The 18034-nt window shown below is 42.5% G+C and overlaps 1 protein-coding gene across 13 annotated transcripts in view; it reads left to right on the top strand.

Annotated features, from left to right (window-relative positions):
* The first annotated feature begins 423 nt into the window (after positions 1–423).
* LOC125333100 (integrator complex subunit 6-like) overlaps positions 424–18034 on the top strand; it is a 40463-nt gene continuing 22852 nt past the window's right edge. For 3 of the 13 annotated variants that reach the window (XR_007206766.1, XM_048318726.1, XM_048318728.1), the window contains exons 1-2: positions 427–682; positions 769–846. Coding sequence is in view for 10 of the 13 variants with exons in the window: in XM_048318726.1 (XP_048174683.1) it covers positions 572–682; positions 769–846 (189 nt within the window). In the remaining 3 variants the exon portion in view is untranslated. Of the gene's footprint in view, positions 683–768; positions 847–18034 lie in introns of all 13 variants that reach the window. The other 10 variants (XR_007206765.1, XR_007206764.1, XM_048318719.1 and 7 more) reach the window with 6 other exon arrangements.

Raw genomic sequence — 18034 nt, 5'->3', positions numbered from 1 at the left:
GGCGATTATGTCACCGGGTGAGCAGCTGAGAGGCTTCGCTCGGCTCCCCGGGGCCAGCGCACAGCTCCTGCACATTCCCCTCTGCCCCGCAGGACTCCCCAGCCATCGAGGGCTGCGCGGGCCGAGGGGAGGCGGCGTCGAGGTGACTCAGCCGCGGGTACCGAGAGGTACAGGGGAAACACGAAAGGATCGCGATCACCACGAGGCGTGAGGCAGCGGCCCGCGGAGGGCCGGGCGGGGCGGCCCCTGGAGCTCGGGGCGGGGGACCCCGCAGAGAGGCGGGGCGGGCGCTGTGTGTGTGTGACAGGTGCGGCGCGCGCGCGCCCGCCGTCACCGCGCTACCCCCCTCCCTTCCTTCCCTCCCGCCCCGCGCGCGCTTTCATGAATATGCAAATACGGGTATAATTGCCAGCCAATGGCGTGCGCGCTGGTCACATGGTGCTGGTGGAGGCTCAGGGAAGAGAAGTTGAGTCCGGGCGAGCTTGGGCAGCGCCGCCAGAGCCGAGCGAGCCGCGGGCGAGCGCCGCGCCTCCTCCGCAGGGAGCCCGCCGGCCGGGGCTCTGCCTGGACCATGCCGATCCTCCTCTTCCTCATAGACACGTCCGCCTCTATGAACCAGCGGGCGTACCTGGGCACCAGCTACCTGGACATCGCCAAGGGCGCCGTGGAGATCTTCATGAAGGTGAGTGCGCGGCGCCGGGGGAGCCGCCGCCGCCCCCCTCGTCCCCTTCGCCCCGCTCACGCCTCTTCTCTCCGCTCTCTCCGCAGCTGCGGGCCCGGGACCCGGCCAGCCGCGGCGACAGGTACATGCTGGTTACGTTCGACGAGCCGCCCTACTGCATCAAGGTAATGACCCCCCCGGCCGCCTCGGCCCCGCGGCGGGGCCGCCCTTGGCGCGGCGCGGCCCCGTCCGGCCCGGCGGCGGCAGCAGCAGCCTGTGAAGATGGCGGACATTTTGCTTTTGTATGGAGGAGAGAGGCTGAGGGCGCTGCTGAGATGGAGGAGGGGGGGGGAGGAGACGGGCGGGCCGTGATTCACCGCCCCGGCGCAGCGAGGGGCGGCCGCGCTCCGCCCCCCGCGGGGCGGTGGCTCTGGCGGGGCCATCAGCGCGCTCGGGCCCCGCGCAGCCCTGAGACCCCCGGGACACACGGGCAGGGTGGGGCAGGCAGTGCCCAACCCCAGCGGGCAGGGCACGGCGAGGTGCTCCTCACAGCTGCGAGGCAGGAGCGCGGAGCCCTGGCCCTGGCGCGGCTGTGGGTGTGGGACAGCACCCGTGGCTGTTTCCGCCTCTGCAGTTCAAGAAGCCACAGTGTTGGGGTTGTGTGTCCCCCTGTACCCCGCCCCCTCGCCCATCCTGCTGAGCACGGTAGCCTGCACCAGTTCTGTGAAAGGTGCTCGCAGCCGCCACTCCACGCAGGGATGTGGTGAGCTGGATGTGAAGCCATCGAATTATCAAGGTTGGAAGAGACCATTAAGATCACCAAGTCCAGCCATTAACCCAGTACTGCTACTGTACTAATTCCTAAACCACTAAACCACATCATCCAGTGCCAGCCTCTTAAACACCTCCAGGCACAGCGACTCCACCACCTCCCTAACAGCCTGACTTCCTGAATCATGAGAATTTTTTTTCTAGTATCCAATCTGAATTTCCTGTGTCCCAGGTTAAGGCCATTTTCTCTGGTCCTCACTGCAGGCACAGCAGAAGAGACTGGTCCCTATCTCACTACAGCTTCTTGTAAAGGAGTTGTACAGAATGATGAGGTTCCCCCTGAGCCTCCTTGAGAGTGAACAAGTCTGCCTGGCTGGCTCCTCTTGTCCCCGTTTTCTCATTCCTTGAGTTTGAGGCAAGTACGGCCATGCCGTTCACATCACATTGGCTGCACCACGAGGTTTAGGCAAAAGTAAAAAAAAAGCATGGTGCTGCATCCCTTATGCTGTAGGCTGTAGCTTGCTGATAGAAATGTCCTAACTTAAAATACTTAGGTAAAGTGTGTCACAGAAAGCATTGCTATGGGAGTTTTAGAATGCTCCTGAATAGTCCTGGATTAGGATTGTATTTGCTCAGAGTAATGCATTACTTATCATAACTGTTGGGCTGTAGACCCATGCTGTGAAGGCCAAAGAAGTTAATGTATGAGTACGTTGTTGGTCATCCTAGAGAAGAAAGGAAAATACTCTAGACCTCCCAGCTAGAACTTCTTGAGACGTTTTAAAAATAAGTTTGCTCACTGGCGCTGTCTTACTCACATCTTTGTTAATGAGGAAATGTAATTATCATGAGCTATAAATCCTTGCTCCTTTCATCAGTAATAAATTTACACAGCTTTCTGAAGTGACAAGTCATAGAGTAAGTATTTATTGTTTGGTATTGCACCTTGCATTTCCTCAGAAGAAAGTGTGGAAGTAATTTCTGTGGATTGAAACCATCCTTGACTTACAGAAACTTGATGTCAAAAAACCTACATCTGCCTAGGAGAGGTGTTTTTTAGACACGATGCACACACCATTTGCCCCATCTGTGTGTGTGGCTGGATGCAAACCCCAAGTCTTTGTTATGTGTTAATTGGATTTCTTGTGTCCTAGATTTATTTTCTCCTATTTTTGTGTCAAATATTTTACCAGTGTATCTTAGGTTTGAGAAATGAACTTTCTCCCTGCAATGACAGCAAGCATACTGGTGAGTTAATAAAAAAACGACTTTGCTGCTGGAGGTCTGTCTGGTAATGCTACAGGTTATTACCACATCTATACTCAGATTTGCTGAGGAAGATCCTTGTGTTTAATGAGCATCTCTGTACATTCTGATGTGCTAATGAGCATCTGACTGTTCACAGTTTTAGTAAATAGTAATTGAACTAAATGGGACTGTCATACCCATCATAGCATTCAATCATATTTAATATACAGTAAATAGCCAAGGGAAAAGAAAAGTTGTGGTTCTTGTAGCTTGCTAATGTCTTTTAGAAATTTATATTTCTGCCTTTAGCACGCTGGTTTTTAAATTGGACCTTAATCTTAAAATATTTTTTCAAAAATGAGTAACTTTTCTAGGAACAGGCAGCAGATTCAATAAGTATCTGGTTATAGTAATTATGATCACAAGTGAAGCTCAGCTACTGCATAAAGACTTCATGGTATAAATGAATGTTATTGTGCTGTCATCATGTCTGTTCCTTGAGCAGAGAAAGCTTCACAGGAGTGATGACTCCTTGTTTGAATTCTTGTTCTCAAGACGTGCATGGGTATTTATGATGTTCCCTCTGTTGTGTTTTCTAACAACCACAGTTGTGCTGGGAAAACTTCCTGGTCTAGGCCAGATTCTCTGTGTCTTACAGAACATGCTTGTGAAAGACATAAAATTTAGGTTTCTTTGCTAATGCTGCTGCAGTTAAATACTTTATTTCTCTTGATTTAGAGAAGGTGAAAACAAACTCTGCAAGTGAATGTATTTTTCAGGCTTGCTTTCCAAGTATGTGCAGCAGTGGCAACTTTATCCTCTTGTTTTCTTTATGATTTATACTAATTAAATTACATAGTCTCTCAGATAGTTTACCAGTGAAGCACTTGAGGGAAATAATTTGGTGGTGGAGTTGAGACCACCTAGGAGGCAGAGGAATTACAGGAACTTGAGCTTTGGAGCAGGGGTAGCTGAGATACGTACTTGGGGTTGGTTTGTTTGTTTCAGAATTTGTTTGCCTGTAGCATTTAAGTATTTCAAACCAACAGCACTGGTTTGCTTTTGACGGACAAGAATGTATCAAGAAAGTATGCGTATGTATTGTATTGTGCTGAGTGGAAGGATCATGCTATTGCACAAATGATTTGCCAGAATCTGTGAAAGTAAGGTGGTGTTTTTGAAACTGTCTTTAGTATAGATGGTTTGAAATAATTTACAGGACCTGTTGCTTCTGTTTAATTGACTGCTTATAGCTCTCTGTGCCATTTTTTAAAAATGGAATTATTTAGTCTCTCAGTTTGCAGTGGGGCTCTGCAAAGAACTGTGATGGCAAGTGTCTACATAGGAGTCAGGGTGCTGTCCTGGGAAGGTGGGGATGGGAAGATGGGGATGACAGGAATCTCAGCCCCAGTCTGGCAGCAGATGCATCTGGAACCTCATCAGCTGTTTGACTCCTGTTTGTTACATAATGTATAGGTGGTGATTTGTGACTGCAATTACAGTGCAACCATTTATAACTCTTACTTTGTTTCCAAAATACAGTAAGAGGCAAATAATTTAATATTTTAAAAGCATGTTATGAAATGTATTAACCTGGTAATTGTCAAGTGATGTGATCCTGTATAGGTCAGTGGAAAAATACATGTACGTTCCATTGGATGTTGGATCAAACTCTGATTTTATGAACTAGGAGGGAAAATTACCGTGTTATTTCATGAAGTAAAAATGTTCAGCCTAATGTTTTTAGTGTATTTTTTTAGATTAAAATTGTGGTAGGGTGCTATCAAGTGAGTTTGTCTTAGTGGCATGTTAACATGGAAGTGAGCCGGTCTATTCTGGTATTTGGGTATCTGATTTTGGGTATTTGGCATGTATGGGAAGGTAATAATATGTATAGTAAAGCACCTTTGTAAAAGGTGTCTATTACTTTTAAAAATCTAATGCTTAAGTTTAGATATGGAAGGAATTTACTCCCCAGTGTGTCTCCAGTTGGGCAAGAAAAATGGGTTCAAGAACAGCCTTGCTGCCTGGCAGGGTATTTAATGTTCCTGGCCTTCTAGCTAAGAGAAGTGCATTGTCTGATTCAGGGTGTACGGTACCTGATGTGTCCTTGTTTTGAAGACTTTATGTCCATGGATTGCTAGAACCCGTATCTTGCTCTATCCCAGCCATGCTGTGACCTGGAGCTGCAGTACCTCCAAAGCTTTGTGTGCTAGCCCCACCCTTCATATCCCTTCCTGCACAACGTGGCTGATCTGGAATGCCTGGGCAGAAGGGTGGGGACAGGCCAGTCGTGTTGCTGGCAGTTCTGCAGAGCACTTCCCAAGCTCCCATGGTTTGTGGATCAGGGACCCGTGATGAGCTGTTGGTATGGCCCTAATGGTCTTCTGTGGTTTTTTTCATATATTTACCCAGTTTGTTTTTTTTTTTTCTGAAATCATGTAAATTTCAGTATCCTCTGTCAAATACAGATGTTTCTCTGTCCGTAAGCACATGCCGTGGTGTAAAGGGGCAGAATCTTAAGCCATTTTATTTATTTTTTTTGTGAAGTAATGGTGCTAGAGTAAAAGTATGGGGAAAAGAGAAGAGTCTTCTCACCTGCCCTTCCCCCCCAAGCTTTTCCTATTTTCCAGTGATGATATTTCAGCAAGATCTATCTAGATTTCTCTGAAAATGGAGATCATGCCAAAATCTTAACCCAAAGAGTTTTTGAAAAGGAAGGCAAGGCTTAGCTCTTCATTTATTTTTTCCATTCTCAATTTTTGTGAAACCTCACATTCTGCAGTTCGTGGTTTGCTTGTGGATTTGGGCTGCAGATGGTGAGTTCGGGCCCAGACCCAAAACACAATGATGGCCTTATGTGAAGTTATTGATTACCTGGACTGGCCTGTTCCCTTGTGACTGATATCTGACTGCTGGCAGTGATACAGCCTTTCCTCAGGGTTCAAGGAATATTGTTTATGATCTGGTCACAGAAATATGACTTCTGTTTTATGTTCTTGTGAGACTCTATAGTCTGACCTTCATAAATGATCTGGTCACAAGTCAGAGGACTGAGAGAACATAAGTTACATTCTGAAATATGTATTTTCCTCCTTCTGTTATGTGTTACGCTGAATTCAAGAGTCAGCTGTGACTGCACTGCAGAAATAGGCTCCATGAATTTGAGTGCAGAAATATGTATGTAGCTGTCTAAGAAGTAGCTCGAATTACTTTATACAGTGTGTGTGGAACACTGTACTGTTTGAGATCTGCAAACTGGGACTGATGGATAGGATGCCTTCCAGTTCCGCTGCTGTTCCCTGCTAGCCTGAACATATGTCTCAGTGCTAAAGAGCTCCCTTGTGGAAGCAGCTCTTCATGATGGACTCTGAGCAACCTCTTCTTTTTTCCGCTGAAATTCTGGAATTGGATTGGGATATCTTAAGAGACTGGATCAGGAATTTGTAGAAGGCTTTTTAGAACATCTGTCAAAGAGTACTTACTGTATGTAAATAACCTGTTCATTTATGATATTGAAATAGTGCTTCAAAACTGGGAGTTCATAAGGGCACACTTGAGGAGACTAACTTTGCTGTCTTTTATTTCAGTGGCACAGAAGCTTTTGCCAGCGTTTTTTAATTTTGCTTTCATGGAGAATCTGTGCTGGTGCAGAATGGAGGTGATTATCACTCACTCTGCACAGGGCAGTGGCAGATGAATAGGCTATGCTGCAGAAAGAGAGACATGAGATCTGTTTGTCTGTTTCTGGATGAAATTAGATCAGAGCTCCTGACCCTGAACTGCAGGGAGAAAGAGAAACCCAACTGTGAAACCTGTTGGGTTTGAGGCAAAGATCTGCAGGAATGCTGCCTGAGGTGGTAGGATATGCATTCATGTGGTTTTTTTCACTTTAGTGAAGGGAGAAAAACAGAGGAATACCTAATAAGCTAAACTGTACCAGATCCACAGAAGAAGCCTAAGTTGATTAGGTTTTTACAGGAACCTTGAGACACTGAAAATCGTCGGGTTTTATATGTAAAAGATCTGACTTTTGGTAAGCGTGAGTACTTGGTCTGGCCTGTGCTGTGGAGGGTGTGGTGTGAACAGTTGGGAGTATGGTTGGAGGTTGCAAGCTGGCAGTGGGATGTTCGGGCAGAATTTTTGGTGCAAGGTAGATAGCTGCAGGGCAAGAGGGAAGCTGCTATCCGAGAGGTGCAAAAGGGGAAAGAAAGCTGAGGTCAGTGGGAGAGGCCTATCTTTCTCTCCAGATATACTGTTAATAATGTACACGCTTTAGTGAACTTCCTAGCCAGGCATTGTTGGAAAGGGGGAAGAAAGGTGCAGAATGTAGTACTGAGGCACTGGATGAAACGTAAGCAGCACACAGTGTCTGTTCCTGATAACTAATTCAGGAGACTGTATTCTGTACTTGTTTAGAGGAGAGAGATAACTATTCCTGTTCTACCACTAAACACTTTTTGGGTCACTTACAGCAGTATTTTTATTTCTGAGCACCGACATCTTCCATTGCCTGTGAACTACTACAGACACCTCTCCTCAACATCTTCCACTGTGCTTGTTTAAGGCTTTGTTGTGTATTTTCTGAGGGCTGTCTTTGAGCAGAAATGACTGGCAGGTTAAAGCCAAAAATTGCTTTTCCTCTGTTAAACACAATGACTTAAGGAAGAGAAACAGAAGTCAGTTGTTTAAAGGAACACTCATGCAAATCCTGATTGTCTAGTTCTTTTTGAAAGCAAAACAAAATCAACTTAATACTGTTTGGGAATAACCATCAAACAGTTTTTACATGCTCCTTTCGATTTAACTGCTTTATCACTTAAATCTGACTGAAGAATGTGTGCAAAAAAGTTCTTATTTTGAAAATTAAGCATCTGTTTTGAAACTGGATAAGTAAGGCCGTAGGCAGAAAGTTCTTCTTGGTGCAGGTGGTAGGTTTGTATTTTACATACTGCAGTGCATGTCTCTCAGAATCTGAAAACATGTAAAAATCTATTTTACTAAAATCCTAGGAATTATCAGTTGGCATCCCTGCAGCAAGCAAGGAAGTATTGTAGGCCCTTTTAGCTTATAAGGGTATTAAATTGATTCCTATAGAGAGGGTCCTTTAAAAAGCACATTCCCGTTCCTGGAAAACATCATATTGGGTAGTGTAAAACATGTTAAAATGCTTTTAAATATGCATAAGCATGCTGTCTTACTTCTTTGTGTCCTGTGAGTTGTAGTGAGCATCCTCTTCCAGGAACTGGTGTAATGAGGACAGAACATTATAATGAGAAATGAGAAGTTTTGTGAAAAGTAGTGTACCTTTTGCTTTTAAAAAAATCAAAGCAGTAATAATCAGGGTGATTTATTCTAAAAGGAGTAGTTTTGTGCATTCTGAAATTGAGGTATTTTGTAAAAAATAAAACTAATGCAAGAACTTGAAGGTAATAGTTAAATTTTTGAAAGGAATTTATTTAAGTGGAAGTACAGTTCAGAAATTAACTTCTTGATAGATATGAGGGACTGAACTCTGCTTTGCTGTCCTTTTTATTATTATACTTTTGAAGTAGTTAAATACTTGAACTTGTCCTTTCACCTGCTGCCTGTCTTCACAGAAGGGCAAGTGTGTGTTGCTAGGTTAATTCTTAATGAAAATATTTTAACTGGTTCTGCTCCTACAGGAATCTGCAATGTAACAGCTTGCTTTTTCATCTGAGGTGGGTTTCTGCTTTATACTGTACAATAGATGAGATACCAGAGGCCTTGAATGGTTATCTGTTGTTCATAGCCACTATAGCAATTTATGTTTTCATTATTTATTTTGTTCTTTATTTGGGCTTGGACATATTCAAAGATGTAAGCCTTTAAGACTACAGGATAAACTAGACAAAAGTAGATACGTTTGCATTAAGAGGCTTAACTCATCCTCAGTGCAAAGGTCACTTTTATTTTAAAAATAGAAGCTTAAAATGTGCAATCAAACAGTTGAGTTGGATCTCCCTGGTTGTATTTTTGTAGTGAGATGTACTGTAAGGAGGAAGGTGCTTTGTGAAGTTGGTGGTTCCTGCCACATGGAATCTTTGTGGTCTGTCTCTTCCCCTTTTCTGCTGTTGTTATTTGAATTTCACTTACGAGATGTTTGAAAGATGTCTTTTTTGTTGGTATGTATATGTAAGAAGGCCCGAGCTTTGTACCCTGGCTGTGTGGTGTGGCTAAAAATATGCACAAAGTACATCGGTGATACCTTGAGAATGGGCATTCATTCTTTTTAAAGTTGATGAGAACTAATATAGTATTAAGTTACTAAGTGCTGATTCGCTCACATTTTAACAGTGGAAAAAGGTAATTAAGATTGCAGACACTTCTACCTTGTTCACCCTTGCATATTTTATAACAGCTTTCCAGAAGGAACTGTGATTTGCAGCAGGGATGCAACAATGATGTTTTGAGCTTGCTGGGATCTAGAAAAGATGTCACTTAATGCTGTCTCCTACAGTGTTCTCATACCTCAGGCAGTTGGGATCCAGTGGGAAAAAGCATATTCTGTAGTGTGTGACCTGTGTTCTGGAGTTGAGTACTTTTGGAGGGGGGAGCAGTGCAACTCCAAGGGCCCTGTCAGAAGGTTCCAGATGGCTTCAGCCTTAGTGATTCTCTTCACTGTCTGTATTTTGAATGCCTGTATCCTTGATTTTATTTAATAACATAGGCTACAAAAAAAAAAAAAAAAATCAATGGAAAGAGCAGTTGGTGCTTTTCTGAATTTTAAATGCGGATTGTTACTTAAGTAATGCACTCATGTAGATTGAGTCTTGGAATTTTTTCTTCTTTCTTAAACTTTATTCTTACAATGTACCTCTTAATAATGTAACTCTTGTGCTTTTATACGCCCTAAAAATATAGCAGGTAGTAATTTAAAGGAATTTTTTTTCTTTGTATTTTTTCTGGCTAATTTCAGAATAGTTAGAAAACACGTAGCAATCAATTTTGTAAGCAACGTGTTCTAGGGTCGAGGTTTTAGGAAGGTGCCAAGAAAAAAGTACATTCTTGTAAAGAGACTGTTATTTTGCAGATCAGAATCTGTACTTGCCCATAGACTTGTATTAATCTGTATATTCACTCTGCAGAGTATTGAAAAGACAAAATTTCTTTTGGTGTAAGAACTGAGATTGACAAGGATCTCTGAAACTTGAACTGCTTATTGTCAGAAAAGTAAAAAAGTCTTGATTTATTTTTAAATAACTATTATTATTATTACTATTGTTTATAATTTTCTATCTCACAATTTACCCAGTTATGATTCTTTCCTTGTGTATATATGCAAATGTCAGGATAAGCAGCACTACATTTGTTTAATGTTTTTCTAGACTAAAAAATCTAACAGTTCAGAATTCCTTAATTTTTCTTTTTAAAGATGAGGCAATTGTTGATTTGTCCGTGTTCTCACAGATGCTTTTAAAGTCTTAAATGTGTGAAATAGTATTCTAAAAAGTAAGAATCTTGGTAAGATGGATGTTGTCGAGCAATTAATTGGACAGAAAAAGATCTACAGTGTGGTTAAGCTGGTGTTGCTATGCTCTGCTTCTAGGTGAGAATAATGCATTAGCACTGGTCTTCATAGTGTGTTAATGGTGCAGCCAGTGAGTTTTGATTTAAAAAAATAAAAAGTTAAGCTCTGCTTTGTGGGTGAATATGCATCTGTTGAGGCAGAACACTTGGTGCCTTTAGCTGCTGCCAGGCCTCCCAGTGGTGCTCCCAGGCTGGGATGTGGTGGGACCAGGGCTGGATCGAGACCATGTGCCCTGCACTCAGAGGGCCTGGCCTGGGGGAGCCTTCTATAATCAAAAGAGCTTAAGCTCAGATAGTTCGATCCAGATGGCTCTTGCATTATAAAGAAATCCAGCCTTGCCATCATCTGAAATAAAAATCTGACCAATAGTAATGCTCCCAAAGCCACCAATGTATTTTTGGCTGTATCAGGGTGAAGGTGAAGTTATTTTCTGGGCTGGCTAGTTGGTATTTCAGTGAGTATATGAATTTAATGGTCATCTAAAGTATTTCTTTTCCTCAGCAGTGCCTTGAACAGCATTTCAGACATGAATTGAGGAAAGCTGTTGTTTAGATGACTTCTTCTAGACTACTTCTTCTTGAGTTTTAAAGTAAATTCACAATACCTGTTGCACCTTGGTGTGCTGCTCTAGTTTGTGATGTGCTTTTTGAAGGAAGGAAGAAGGAACGTGGCAGTTTTCAAAATAAACATGAGTCATACTGCGTTGTTTCAGCTCTGTGCTGAAAAGCTAGAGTATCATCAGTAATGCTCTTCCTCTTGATTTCCAGAAACGGGCAGTGAAGAATCCCTTGTGCTGATAGAACCTACTGTGTAACCTCTTAGCTGTTGCCTTTATTCCTTGCAACTTTTCCAGCCGTGCTGAGTGTAGGAAGGGACCAGGAGTAGGACAGAGCTGGGGCTGACTGGTACTGAAAGTGTATTTGAGAGGCTGAAAGAGCAACAGGCACTGTATCTGAAAATGTTTGATTGAAGCCTCCACATTTCAGCAGTTGCCCTCTCTACAGTGTTTGGATAAGATGCACCCATAATGGTATTTCTGAAATGACTGCTATGCTGCTGAACAGGAGCATGGAGACTCTTGTTATGCTTACTGTGCTAAGGTTGCAAACTGTGATTAACTACTTCTGTGTTCCCTCTCCATTAAGCTGTTATGTGAAATGTAGCTTGTTCTGGTTCTGCTCTGTACTGAAATATCCTGGCTTCTCCAGTGTTCTCATAAATAGGTGCTTTTTTTAACTAGATAGTGTTTTTCTGTTTAAATAAGAATGATTTTTGGAACAGGGTGGTACCATGATCTCCTTGGTATTTTATACTTTCCTTTCTTCATGTGTTTCCTTTTATCCTTGTGCAGGAACAAGTGCAATGAGAGTAACTGTCAAAATACATGAAATACTGTTGACCAAAAAGCTAAATCCAGAGATGGATTGAAGCAGGAGCAGCAGGTAATAAATAAAAAGGTAGTGTAGGCTTTTTTCTTTCTGCTTGGCATTGATTATTATCCCTTGGTTCCAAGCAGTTTCTAGCTTTGAGTTGTTCATACAGCATGTGCATTTGGCATTCCTACAGGAGAAGGTGCTGCTTCTCTCTAAGTGCTCATATTAACAAAAGGCCCCAGTACTCATTTTGTAACTGGAGGTGCTAGTGTTTTAGGGGTGCTAGGCTTAAAGATTGTTTGAGTTGTGCTTACATAAACATCTTGAATTCTTCTTGAAGGAAGAGCGTTTCTATATCTTATTTAATGGTGAAGTCATCTTGAAAGGACAGTGAACTGCATGGTGTAAGTTTGACTGTGTTTATTTGGGTTTTTTTATTTTAAGGTTTCATGGAGAAATACTTCTTTCTATACAAGATGAAATCTTTTTTGTGTGTAGCTGACTGCCTGTAATAAAAACTGGCACTTAACATAACTGTGCTAGAAGGCAGTTTTGATCTTGTTCACGTTTGCTAATGTGCTTTAGAAAACCAATTGGTTTGATCTGTCTTTAGAAATTTTTTAGTCTGATGGGTGCAGGTACAGGAGAGTTCAGCTAAGATGTGTAATTGAAGGAGATCTCCTGGGCATCTCAGTAGACACTGTAGCACTTCCTTGGAGTGCAAGGTCTGGAGTGCTTTGAGGGGAAGTGAGTGGTGAGTGTCCAGGAGGGGCGATAGTGTGGCTGTTGTCTCCGAAGGGACAGCTGCCCTGTCTGCACGCACTACCCGCGGGCCTGGAGGTGCATGACACCTTCCCTGCACTGTTTCCAGCTGTGTAGGGAAAAATAGTGTGGGTGAGGGGAGGAGGGATTCTGTGTTATCAAGGCATATAGTGTGTCTCAGAGAACAAGGAAGAACTGTGGTGCCTGGAGCTGGATGGAATAGAGGGGTGTGCAAAGTGACAGCTTTCTGCTAAAAATCTGGTGTCAGAGTGTATCAGCAGTGTGGGATCAAAGGAATCATTTACTCCGGTGTCTTCTTTTTTTAAGATGTGATTTTTTCTAAAGATGTTTTAAAGCAGTTTATGCTTCTCTGGTCTCTTGGAGACATTTTATGTATATTAAATGTCTGTGATGTTTTATTTGACTGGAGATTAAGTGCTTTTTAAAAAAACTAAATTTTCAAAAAGTCCCCTTGGGATTTAAAGAAACACTTTTGATGGATAGTTTTCAGTTTGAGTATCCTACAAAAGCAGCAGAAATAACTTCACAGGAAGAAACAATTAACTTACTATTCACAATACTTAGCCATAACACACTGACCCAATGCTCACTAGTTCTGATGTAAGGAGGGCCAAGTGATGCTTTTTTGTAGACTCTTCACTGTACTTGACTGCTCTCTGGGATTATCGAGGGAGTAGTTGGAACCTGTGAATTGGTTACCTGCTAGAATACTCCTCAGATAAGAACTGAGAAGGAGGGTCTTTGTTAGGCAGGTCTCACAGCAGACAGCAATATACACCTGCTGGAGCCACCAGTGAGCCCTGGCTGCTCCCTGCATTCAGCACTGCCCCAGTGATAAGCTGATTTCAGACCTGTGTGCCAGGATCGTTCTGTGCTGGAGGTGTGCTGATCTCAGATATGGGAGGTGGGTGTTGTGCTGCTCTCCTGTGCCAAGAACAAAAAATAATTAATCTTGTGAGTTTCTTTGCTAAGGGCTGTTTGATGCTGTGCAGTGACAGGACTGGTGTATTGCATGGAACAAACTAGAGAGTAGAGGTGCTGAAACGAGAGAAGAGTTCTCCTGAAGCCAAAGTTATGGAAAACCTGAGAGCTCTGCTGCCTCAAAAATGGCATTCATAAGTATTTGGAGGGGAGTCAATGTCTGTAAGTATCTCTTAGAGCTGTTTTTCTGCTCCATTTGCATGGACAAACTTTTGTGAGGATGAAATTAGTAGGTGATTAGTAGGTCATATGATTTTGAGTTATTTTAGGACATGAAAAATATTAAATAAAAATGTATATGGTGTTCGTAGTGTAGTCAGTGCCTTTCTTCTCCTGTGTGCTGTTTTTAGCTAGCAAATCCTTGAACAGCAAATAAAGCACATGGGGGTAGTGTGGGCATTGACTGTTCTATACTGACTGGCTGTTCTGTACTGACAAGCAGCATTACCCTGTCCTTCATGGGCAGGGGGACACATGGTGCCAGCACCTCTCCCTCTCCCTGTTTGCTGAGTTTTATTGTAGCAGAACTGGGGTGACCAAGACAGTCTTTTCTTGCTAAAACTCCTGTCCCAAAGTTGCTGAAGCTCAGGCAGGGAAGCTCAAGGCTACGTAGGAGGTTATTCCCTGCTGCAGAACCCACTGAGCAGTGCTGGGACTGGGTTGAGGAGATTACAAAGAGGTGAAGATACTTCGGCATTTGGGAAGCAGCCTCTTGCATCGTAGGGTGTCCAAAAGAATAATTCACTTCTGTACAAAAGAAACACCTGCTTGACTTTGACTCAGATGTGAGCAGGTCTGAGTTGTGATTGTGTGTACAGTCACCAGTGAACAGAAAGGTAATTTTAAAATGAGTGATTCTGCTGATTTGGGAGGCAAAATGCTCTGCTGGTTTCACTGTCTTCCTACAGTACTTGGAAATTCCATAGCAGAAGTGGTTTCAGATTTCAACAGCTGGAAGTTTTTTTTTCTTACCTTATTTTTTCCTAATGATTGCCACTGATAAGCCAGGATGATGCCACAGGCATGTTGTCCTGAGGTATTCTTTTTTCCTAAGATGGGTGCATTTAATAATAGCTTGAATTATCGAGAAACTTAAATACTTCAAACAAGTTGTAACATCTGAAATGCAGTTGTTCTTTCCAGGGAAACATTAGCAGAACTCTTAAAATCTGTGTGTTTGACTAAATATTGAGTACTTACTGTAACACAGGCTGCTGTGATTGGCATGCAGGATTGCAAATTGTCTTCTTGGGAGATTATTTTTAGTAATGTTGCAATTTTGGAACCAGATCTGAAAGCAGTCCAGTGAACAATAAGCTCTACAGGTCAGTCTTACGGTATTGCTTATTAGAAGCCCTAAACATGAAGACTTGCAGCCTCAAAAGCACCATGTCCCTGGACTTCATGAAGCTGATGAAACTGGGAACTGCTTTGGACCTGGAATTCTTGTGCTCTAATGCCCAGCCTTTGGCTCTGCCTCTTTTTTTGCCAGCTGACCAAACTGTGCCAAGTAATAGTTGGAAAGAATGAAAGAAAAAAAGCACAGCACCAATCAAAGCCAGAACAAACCAACAATGAACCAATAAAAAATCTACAGTATGACCAGTAAACCCAATGGTTAAGCCAGTGTAGCTGAGATTTCAAGATATGTGTGACATGTATTCAAAACTTGGTACTGTTTTACTTGTACTTCAATATTACTCCCTTTTATATGATAAAGGTGGGGTGGAGCGGTTTGGTTTTGGTTTTTAACTTCCACTACAGCATTGTATAAGATTTTCTTTCTAGTCTCTTGTAACTAAAATCTTCTTTCTCTTAAGTCTTGAAGGTCTTTTTAAGCTACCAACTCTGACCAAGATTTTCTTTTGCTGCTCAACTCTGTTGTTTTGATGTTCAGTTAGTCCTGACGCTGATTGGTGTAAATAAGGCCTCCTTTTCTTCGCTGGATTTTTCGCCTTGGTGTTTGAATTCTTGTTAATCTGGGCCTTTCTCCTGCCGAAATAAGCTGTTTTGACCTTACCTGCTTCTTGAAGCAGCTCAAATACTTCTGTAGCTGTGTGGTGAAATAGAGCAGGGCATGGATTTGTCTGAAAACTAAGTCACCAGAGAAGAATGTTACTTTTTAAGTATGTTATTTCTTGTCAGCATGATTTGCTCGCAAAGGCTGAAGCCAGGAGCCAGGAAGGTGGTGTGATGCTTCCAAATCTTTGGGTGTTTTGTAGGATGGTATCCAAAGCTTGCAGAGGGCCAAATGACACTGCATTTTTTCCTGTTGTTGGCATAAGCAAAGAGGGTGAGATTTTTTTATTTTAGTACTTGTTTTTTCCTAGCTATCTTTGAAAGTCTTTTGGTATGTGTTTAGAGTCTAAAATTATTTGTTCATATAAATTACCAAAGGAAAGGCCAGTAACATACTGGCGAGGTAAGGGCTGCTCAGATTGCTGTTAATAAATTCTGGGCATAAAAGTGACTAAGTTGGAATATAATATTGAAGATTAGAGGAAACTACTCTCACTGTTGAAATTGGTTCATAAACAACTGAAATAACTAATATGCAGTTCCGACTTCTTAGTTACTGACCTGTAGAGGATACTCAGTTTTGTGGAATATGTTTGTGTTTGGTTCTTTAAGGTTGCGAGGTTTTGGTTGGGGTTTTTTTGGTCATTAGTGTTTCTGGTGGCAAATAGAGCCATTGGTTTTTTTGTAAGCAGCGTTAGTGGTAGTATTTTGAATTTAGGAAAAAATATTATTTAATCACTTTAATGTGAATTCACTGCATATCTGCTCTGGGTACTTAACTCTGTTTTTCCCTAAGAATGTTCCTACTGTATATATGGAAAGGAGAATGTACAGGCTTCTTTGGGGCTAGAGTTTCTGTCCTTGAAGTACGTACGTGTTTCATTATATTCATTGGCTTGAGTCTTTTCTGGAGAAAAACATTTTACAGAAATAGACCTTCTTGTCATTGATGTGTTTTTGATTCAAGAATCTTTTTTTGAGGATAAGGTAGAGAATGTAGTACATTAACTAGTCAGACTTTTAGTTAGAGCTGGATATGGAAATCTTGAATTTGCTGCTCTTGTTTCCATAATGAGAAGTTCTTCCATTCTACTCTGTTTATTTCAAAGATACAGTTCTCCTTGGCTTTATCTTTGAAGATCCTGTGAGAGCTGTAAGATGAAAAATAGTTTTCTTGGACAGCCAACCATTGGTGATCAGCTGCTCCTTGTACCTTCAGCTTCCCTGCTTATGCCTGGGGAAATGGTACATTATTTTGCAGGCAGTTGACTACACTGCAGTGAGATCAAACAGAGAGCTGGAAGCTGAGCAAACATTTTCACAATGGGAAAATAGCAGAATCTCCAAATATCAGTGAAGACTCTTACTGTTTATTTTATAAAGAATGCTCTTAAATTCATTGGAGTTCAAATCAAGAAGTGTATACTGGAAATACTGTTTCCTTTGTAAATGTTTTGTTCCTCCCTTCCCCCCCCCCCCCCCCCGTGCTTTTGTAACAATGTAACTCGGATGGTCTTTGCTGGAAAACACTTCTTGAGCTCCAGCCTGGCTGTTCCCAAGAAGCTGGCCTCATTGATGGGTGCTTCTGTGAGACAAAAGAGAGCAGTCTCACCTACATGTACGGGTCAGTAGAATTCAGACAAAACAATTTTGGTAATTGTTCGCTTAAATTGTTTAAGGGAAGCTTTTTTAGGAATAAGACAAATCATCTTGTTGGGATTTGGTGCTATTTCACTCTGGAAAACTACCATTAACTAAGTCACTTCTACTCCAAAACAGTGACCCTGTGCTTGCACTTCATTTTTGCCTTGAGCTGACCACAGGTGTGGGGGGTTACTGTGGTACTGCTGATGAGATGCTATATTTTAAGTTGTGGTGTTGTGTGTGTGTTGATGGTGTTTTACTGAGAATTATCTGGTTCTTTTGAGCTTCCAGGGCAGTTTAATCATAAAGCCGAACCAGTCCTGCTGAAAGTCTTGTTCTTTCTTTGCCCCACTGCAGAGTTCTCTCTCTTGTATCCCTTGCATTAATCTCAAGCTTGAAGGAATGGTTAAGGGAGCTAAACTTGACCAAAATGCTTTTGTTGTATTGTGTTATGATAATTCTCCATTCTGGAAAGAAGCCCACCCAGCTTAGGCTTGTCAACTCAGCCGAAGTATTGATCATCACAAGTCCTTTCTACTCAGTTCTTACATTCTTTTACAGCTCGGAACATGTCTATCCTAAGACCATTTACAGAGCCCTCAGTGTGTACTAAAGGTTGGCAATGGGATATAGCTGCTTTAAAAAGCACGGGAGAATCCTGTCCTCTCATGTTCTTGCACAGCTTGGCACAATCAGCAGGTGGTTGCTGCTGAGCTTAGTGCACAGGGAGGAGAACCTGTTTCACCTGGAGGATGTGTTGCTCAGAGTTTGTCCCAGCAAAGTCAGGCTGTCTGAAATGATCCTCTCCGTGTCTATGTAGCTGGGATTCCTGGGGGAGCACGGGAATGTCTCTGGTGCCAGATGATAGTGAGCCTGGGTGAATAACTGCTTGCTTGCTGCAGGAGCGGTTTGGAGAGTGGTGTAATAGCAAGGCTGAGAGTTGTGGGAATATCTGGGATTTTCCAAGCTTTGGTTGTTTTAGCTGAGGCATCTTTAAATCCT

The sequence above is a fragment of the Corvus hawaiiensis genome, chromosome 14, assembly GCF_020740725.1.
Source record: "Corvus hawaiiensis isolate bCorHaw1 chromosome 14, bCorHaw1.pri.cur, whole genome shotgun sequence".
Lineage (NCBI taxonomy): Eukaryota > Metazoa > Chordata > Aves > Passeriformes > Corvidae > Corvus > Corvus hawaiiensis.
This window is presented reverse-complemented; position numbering and strand designations above follow the sequence as displayed.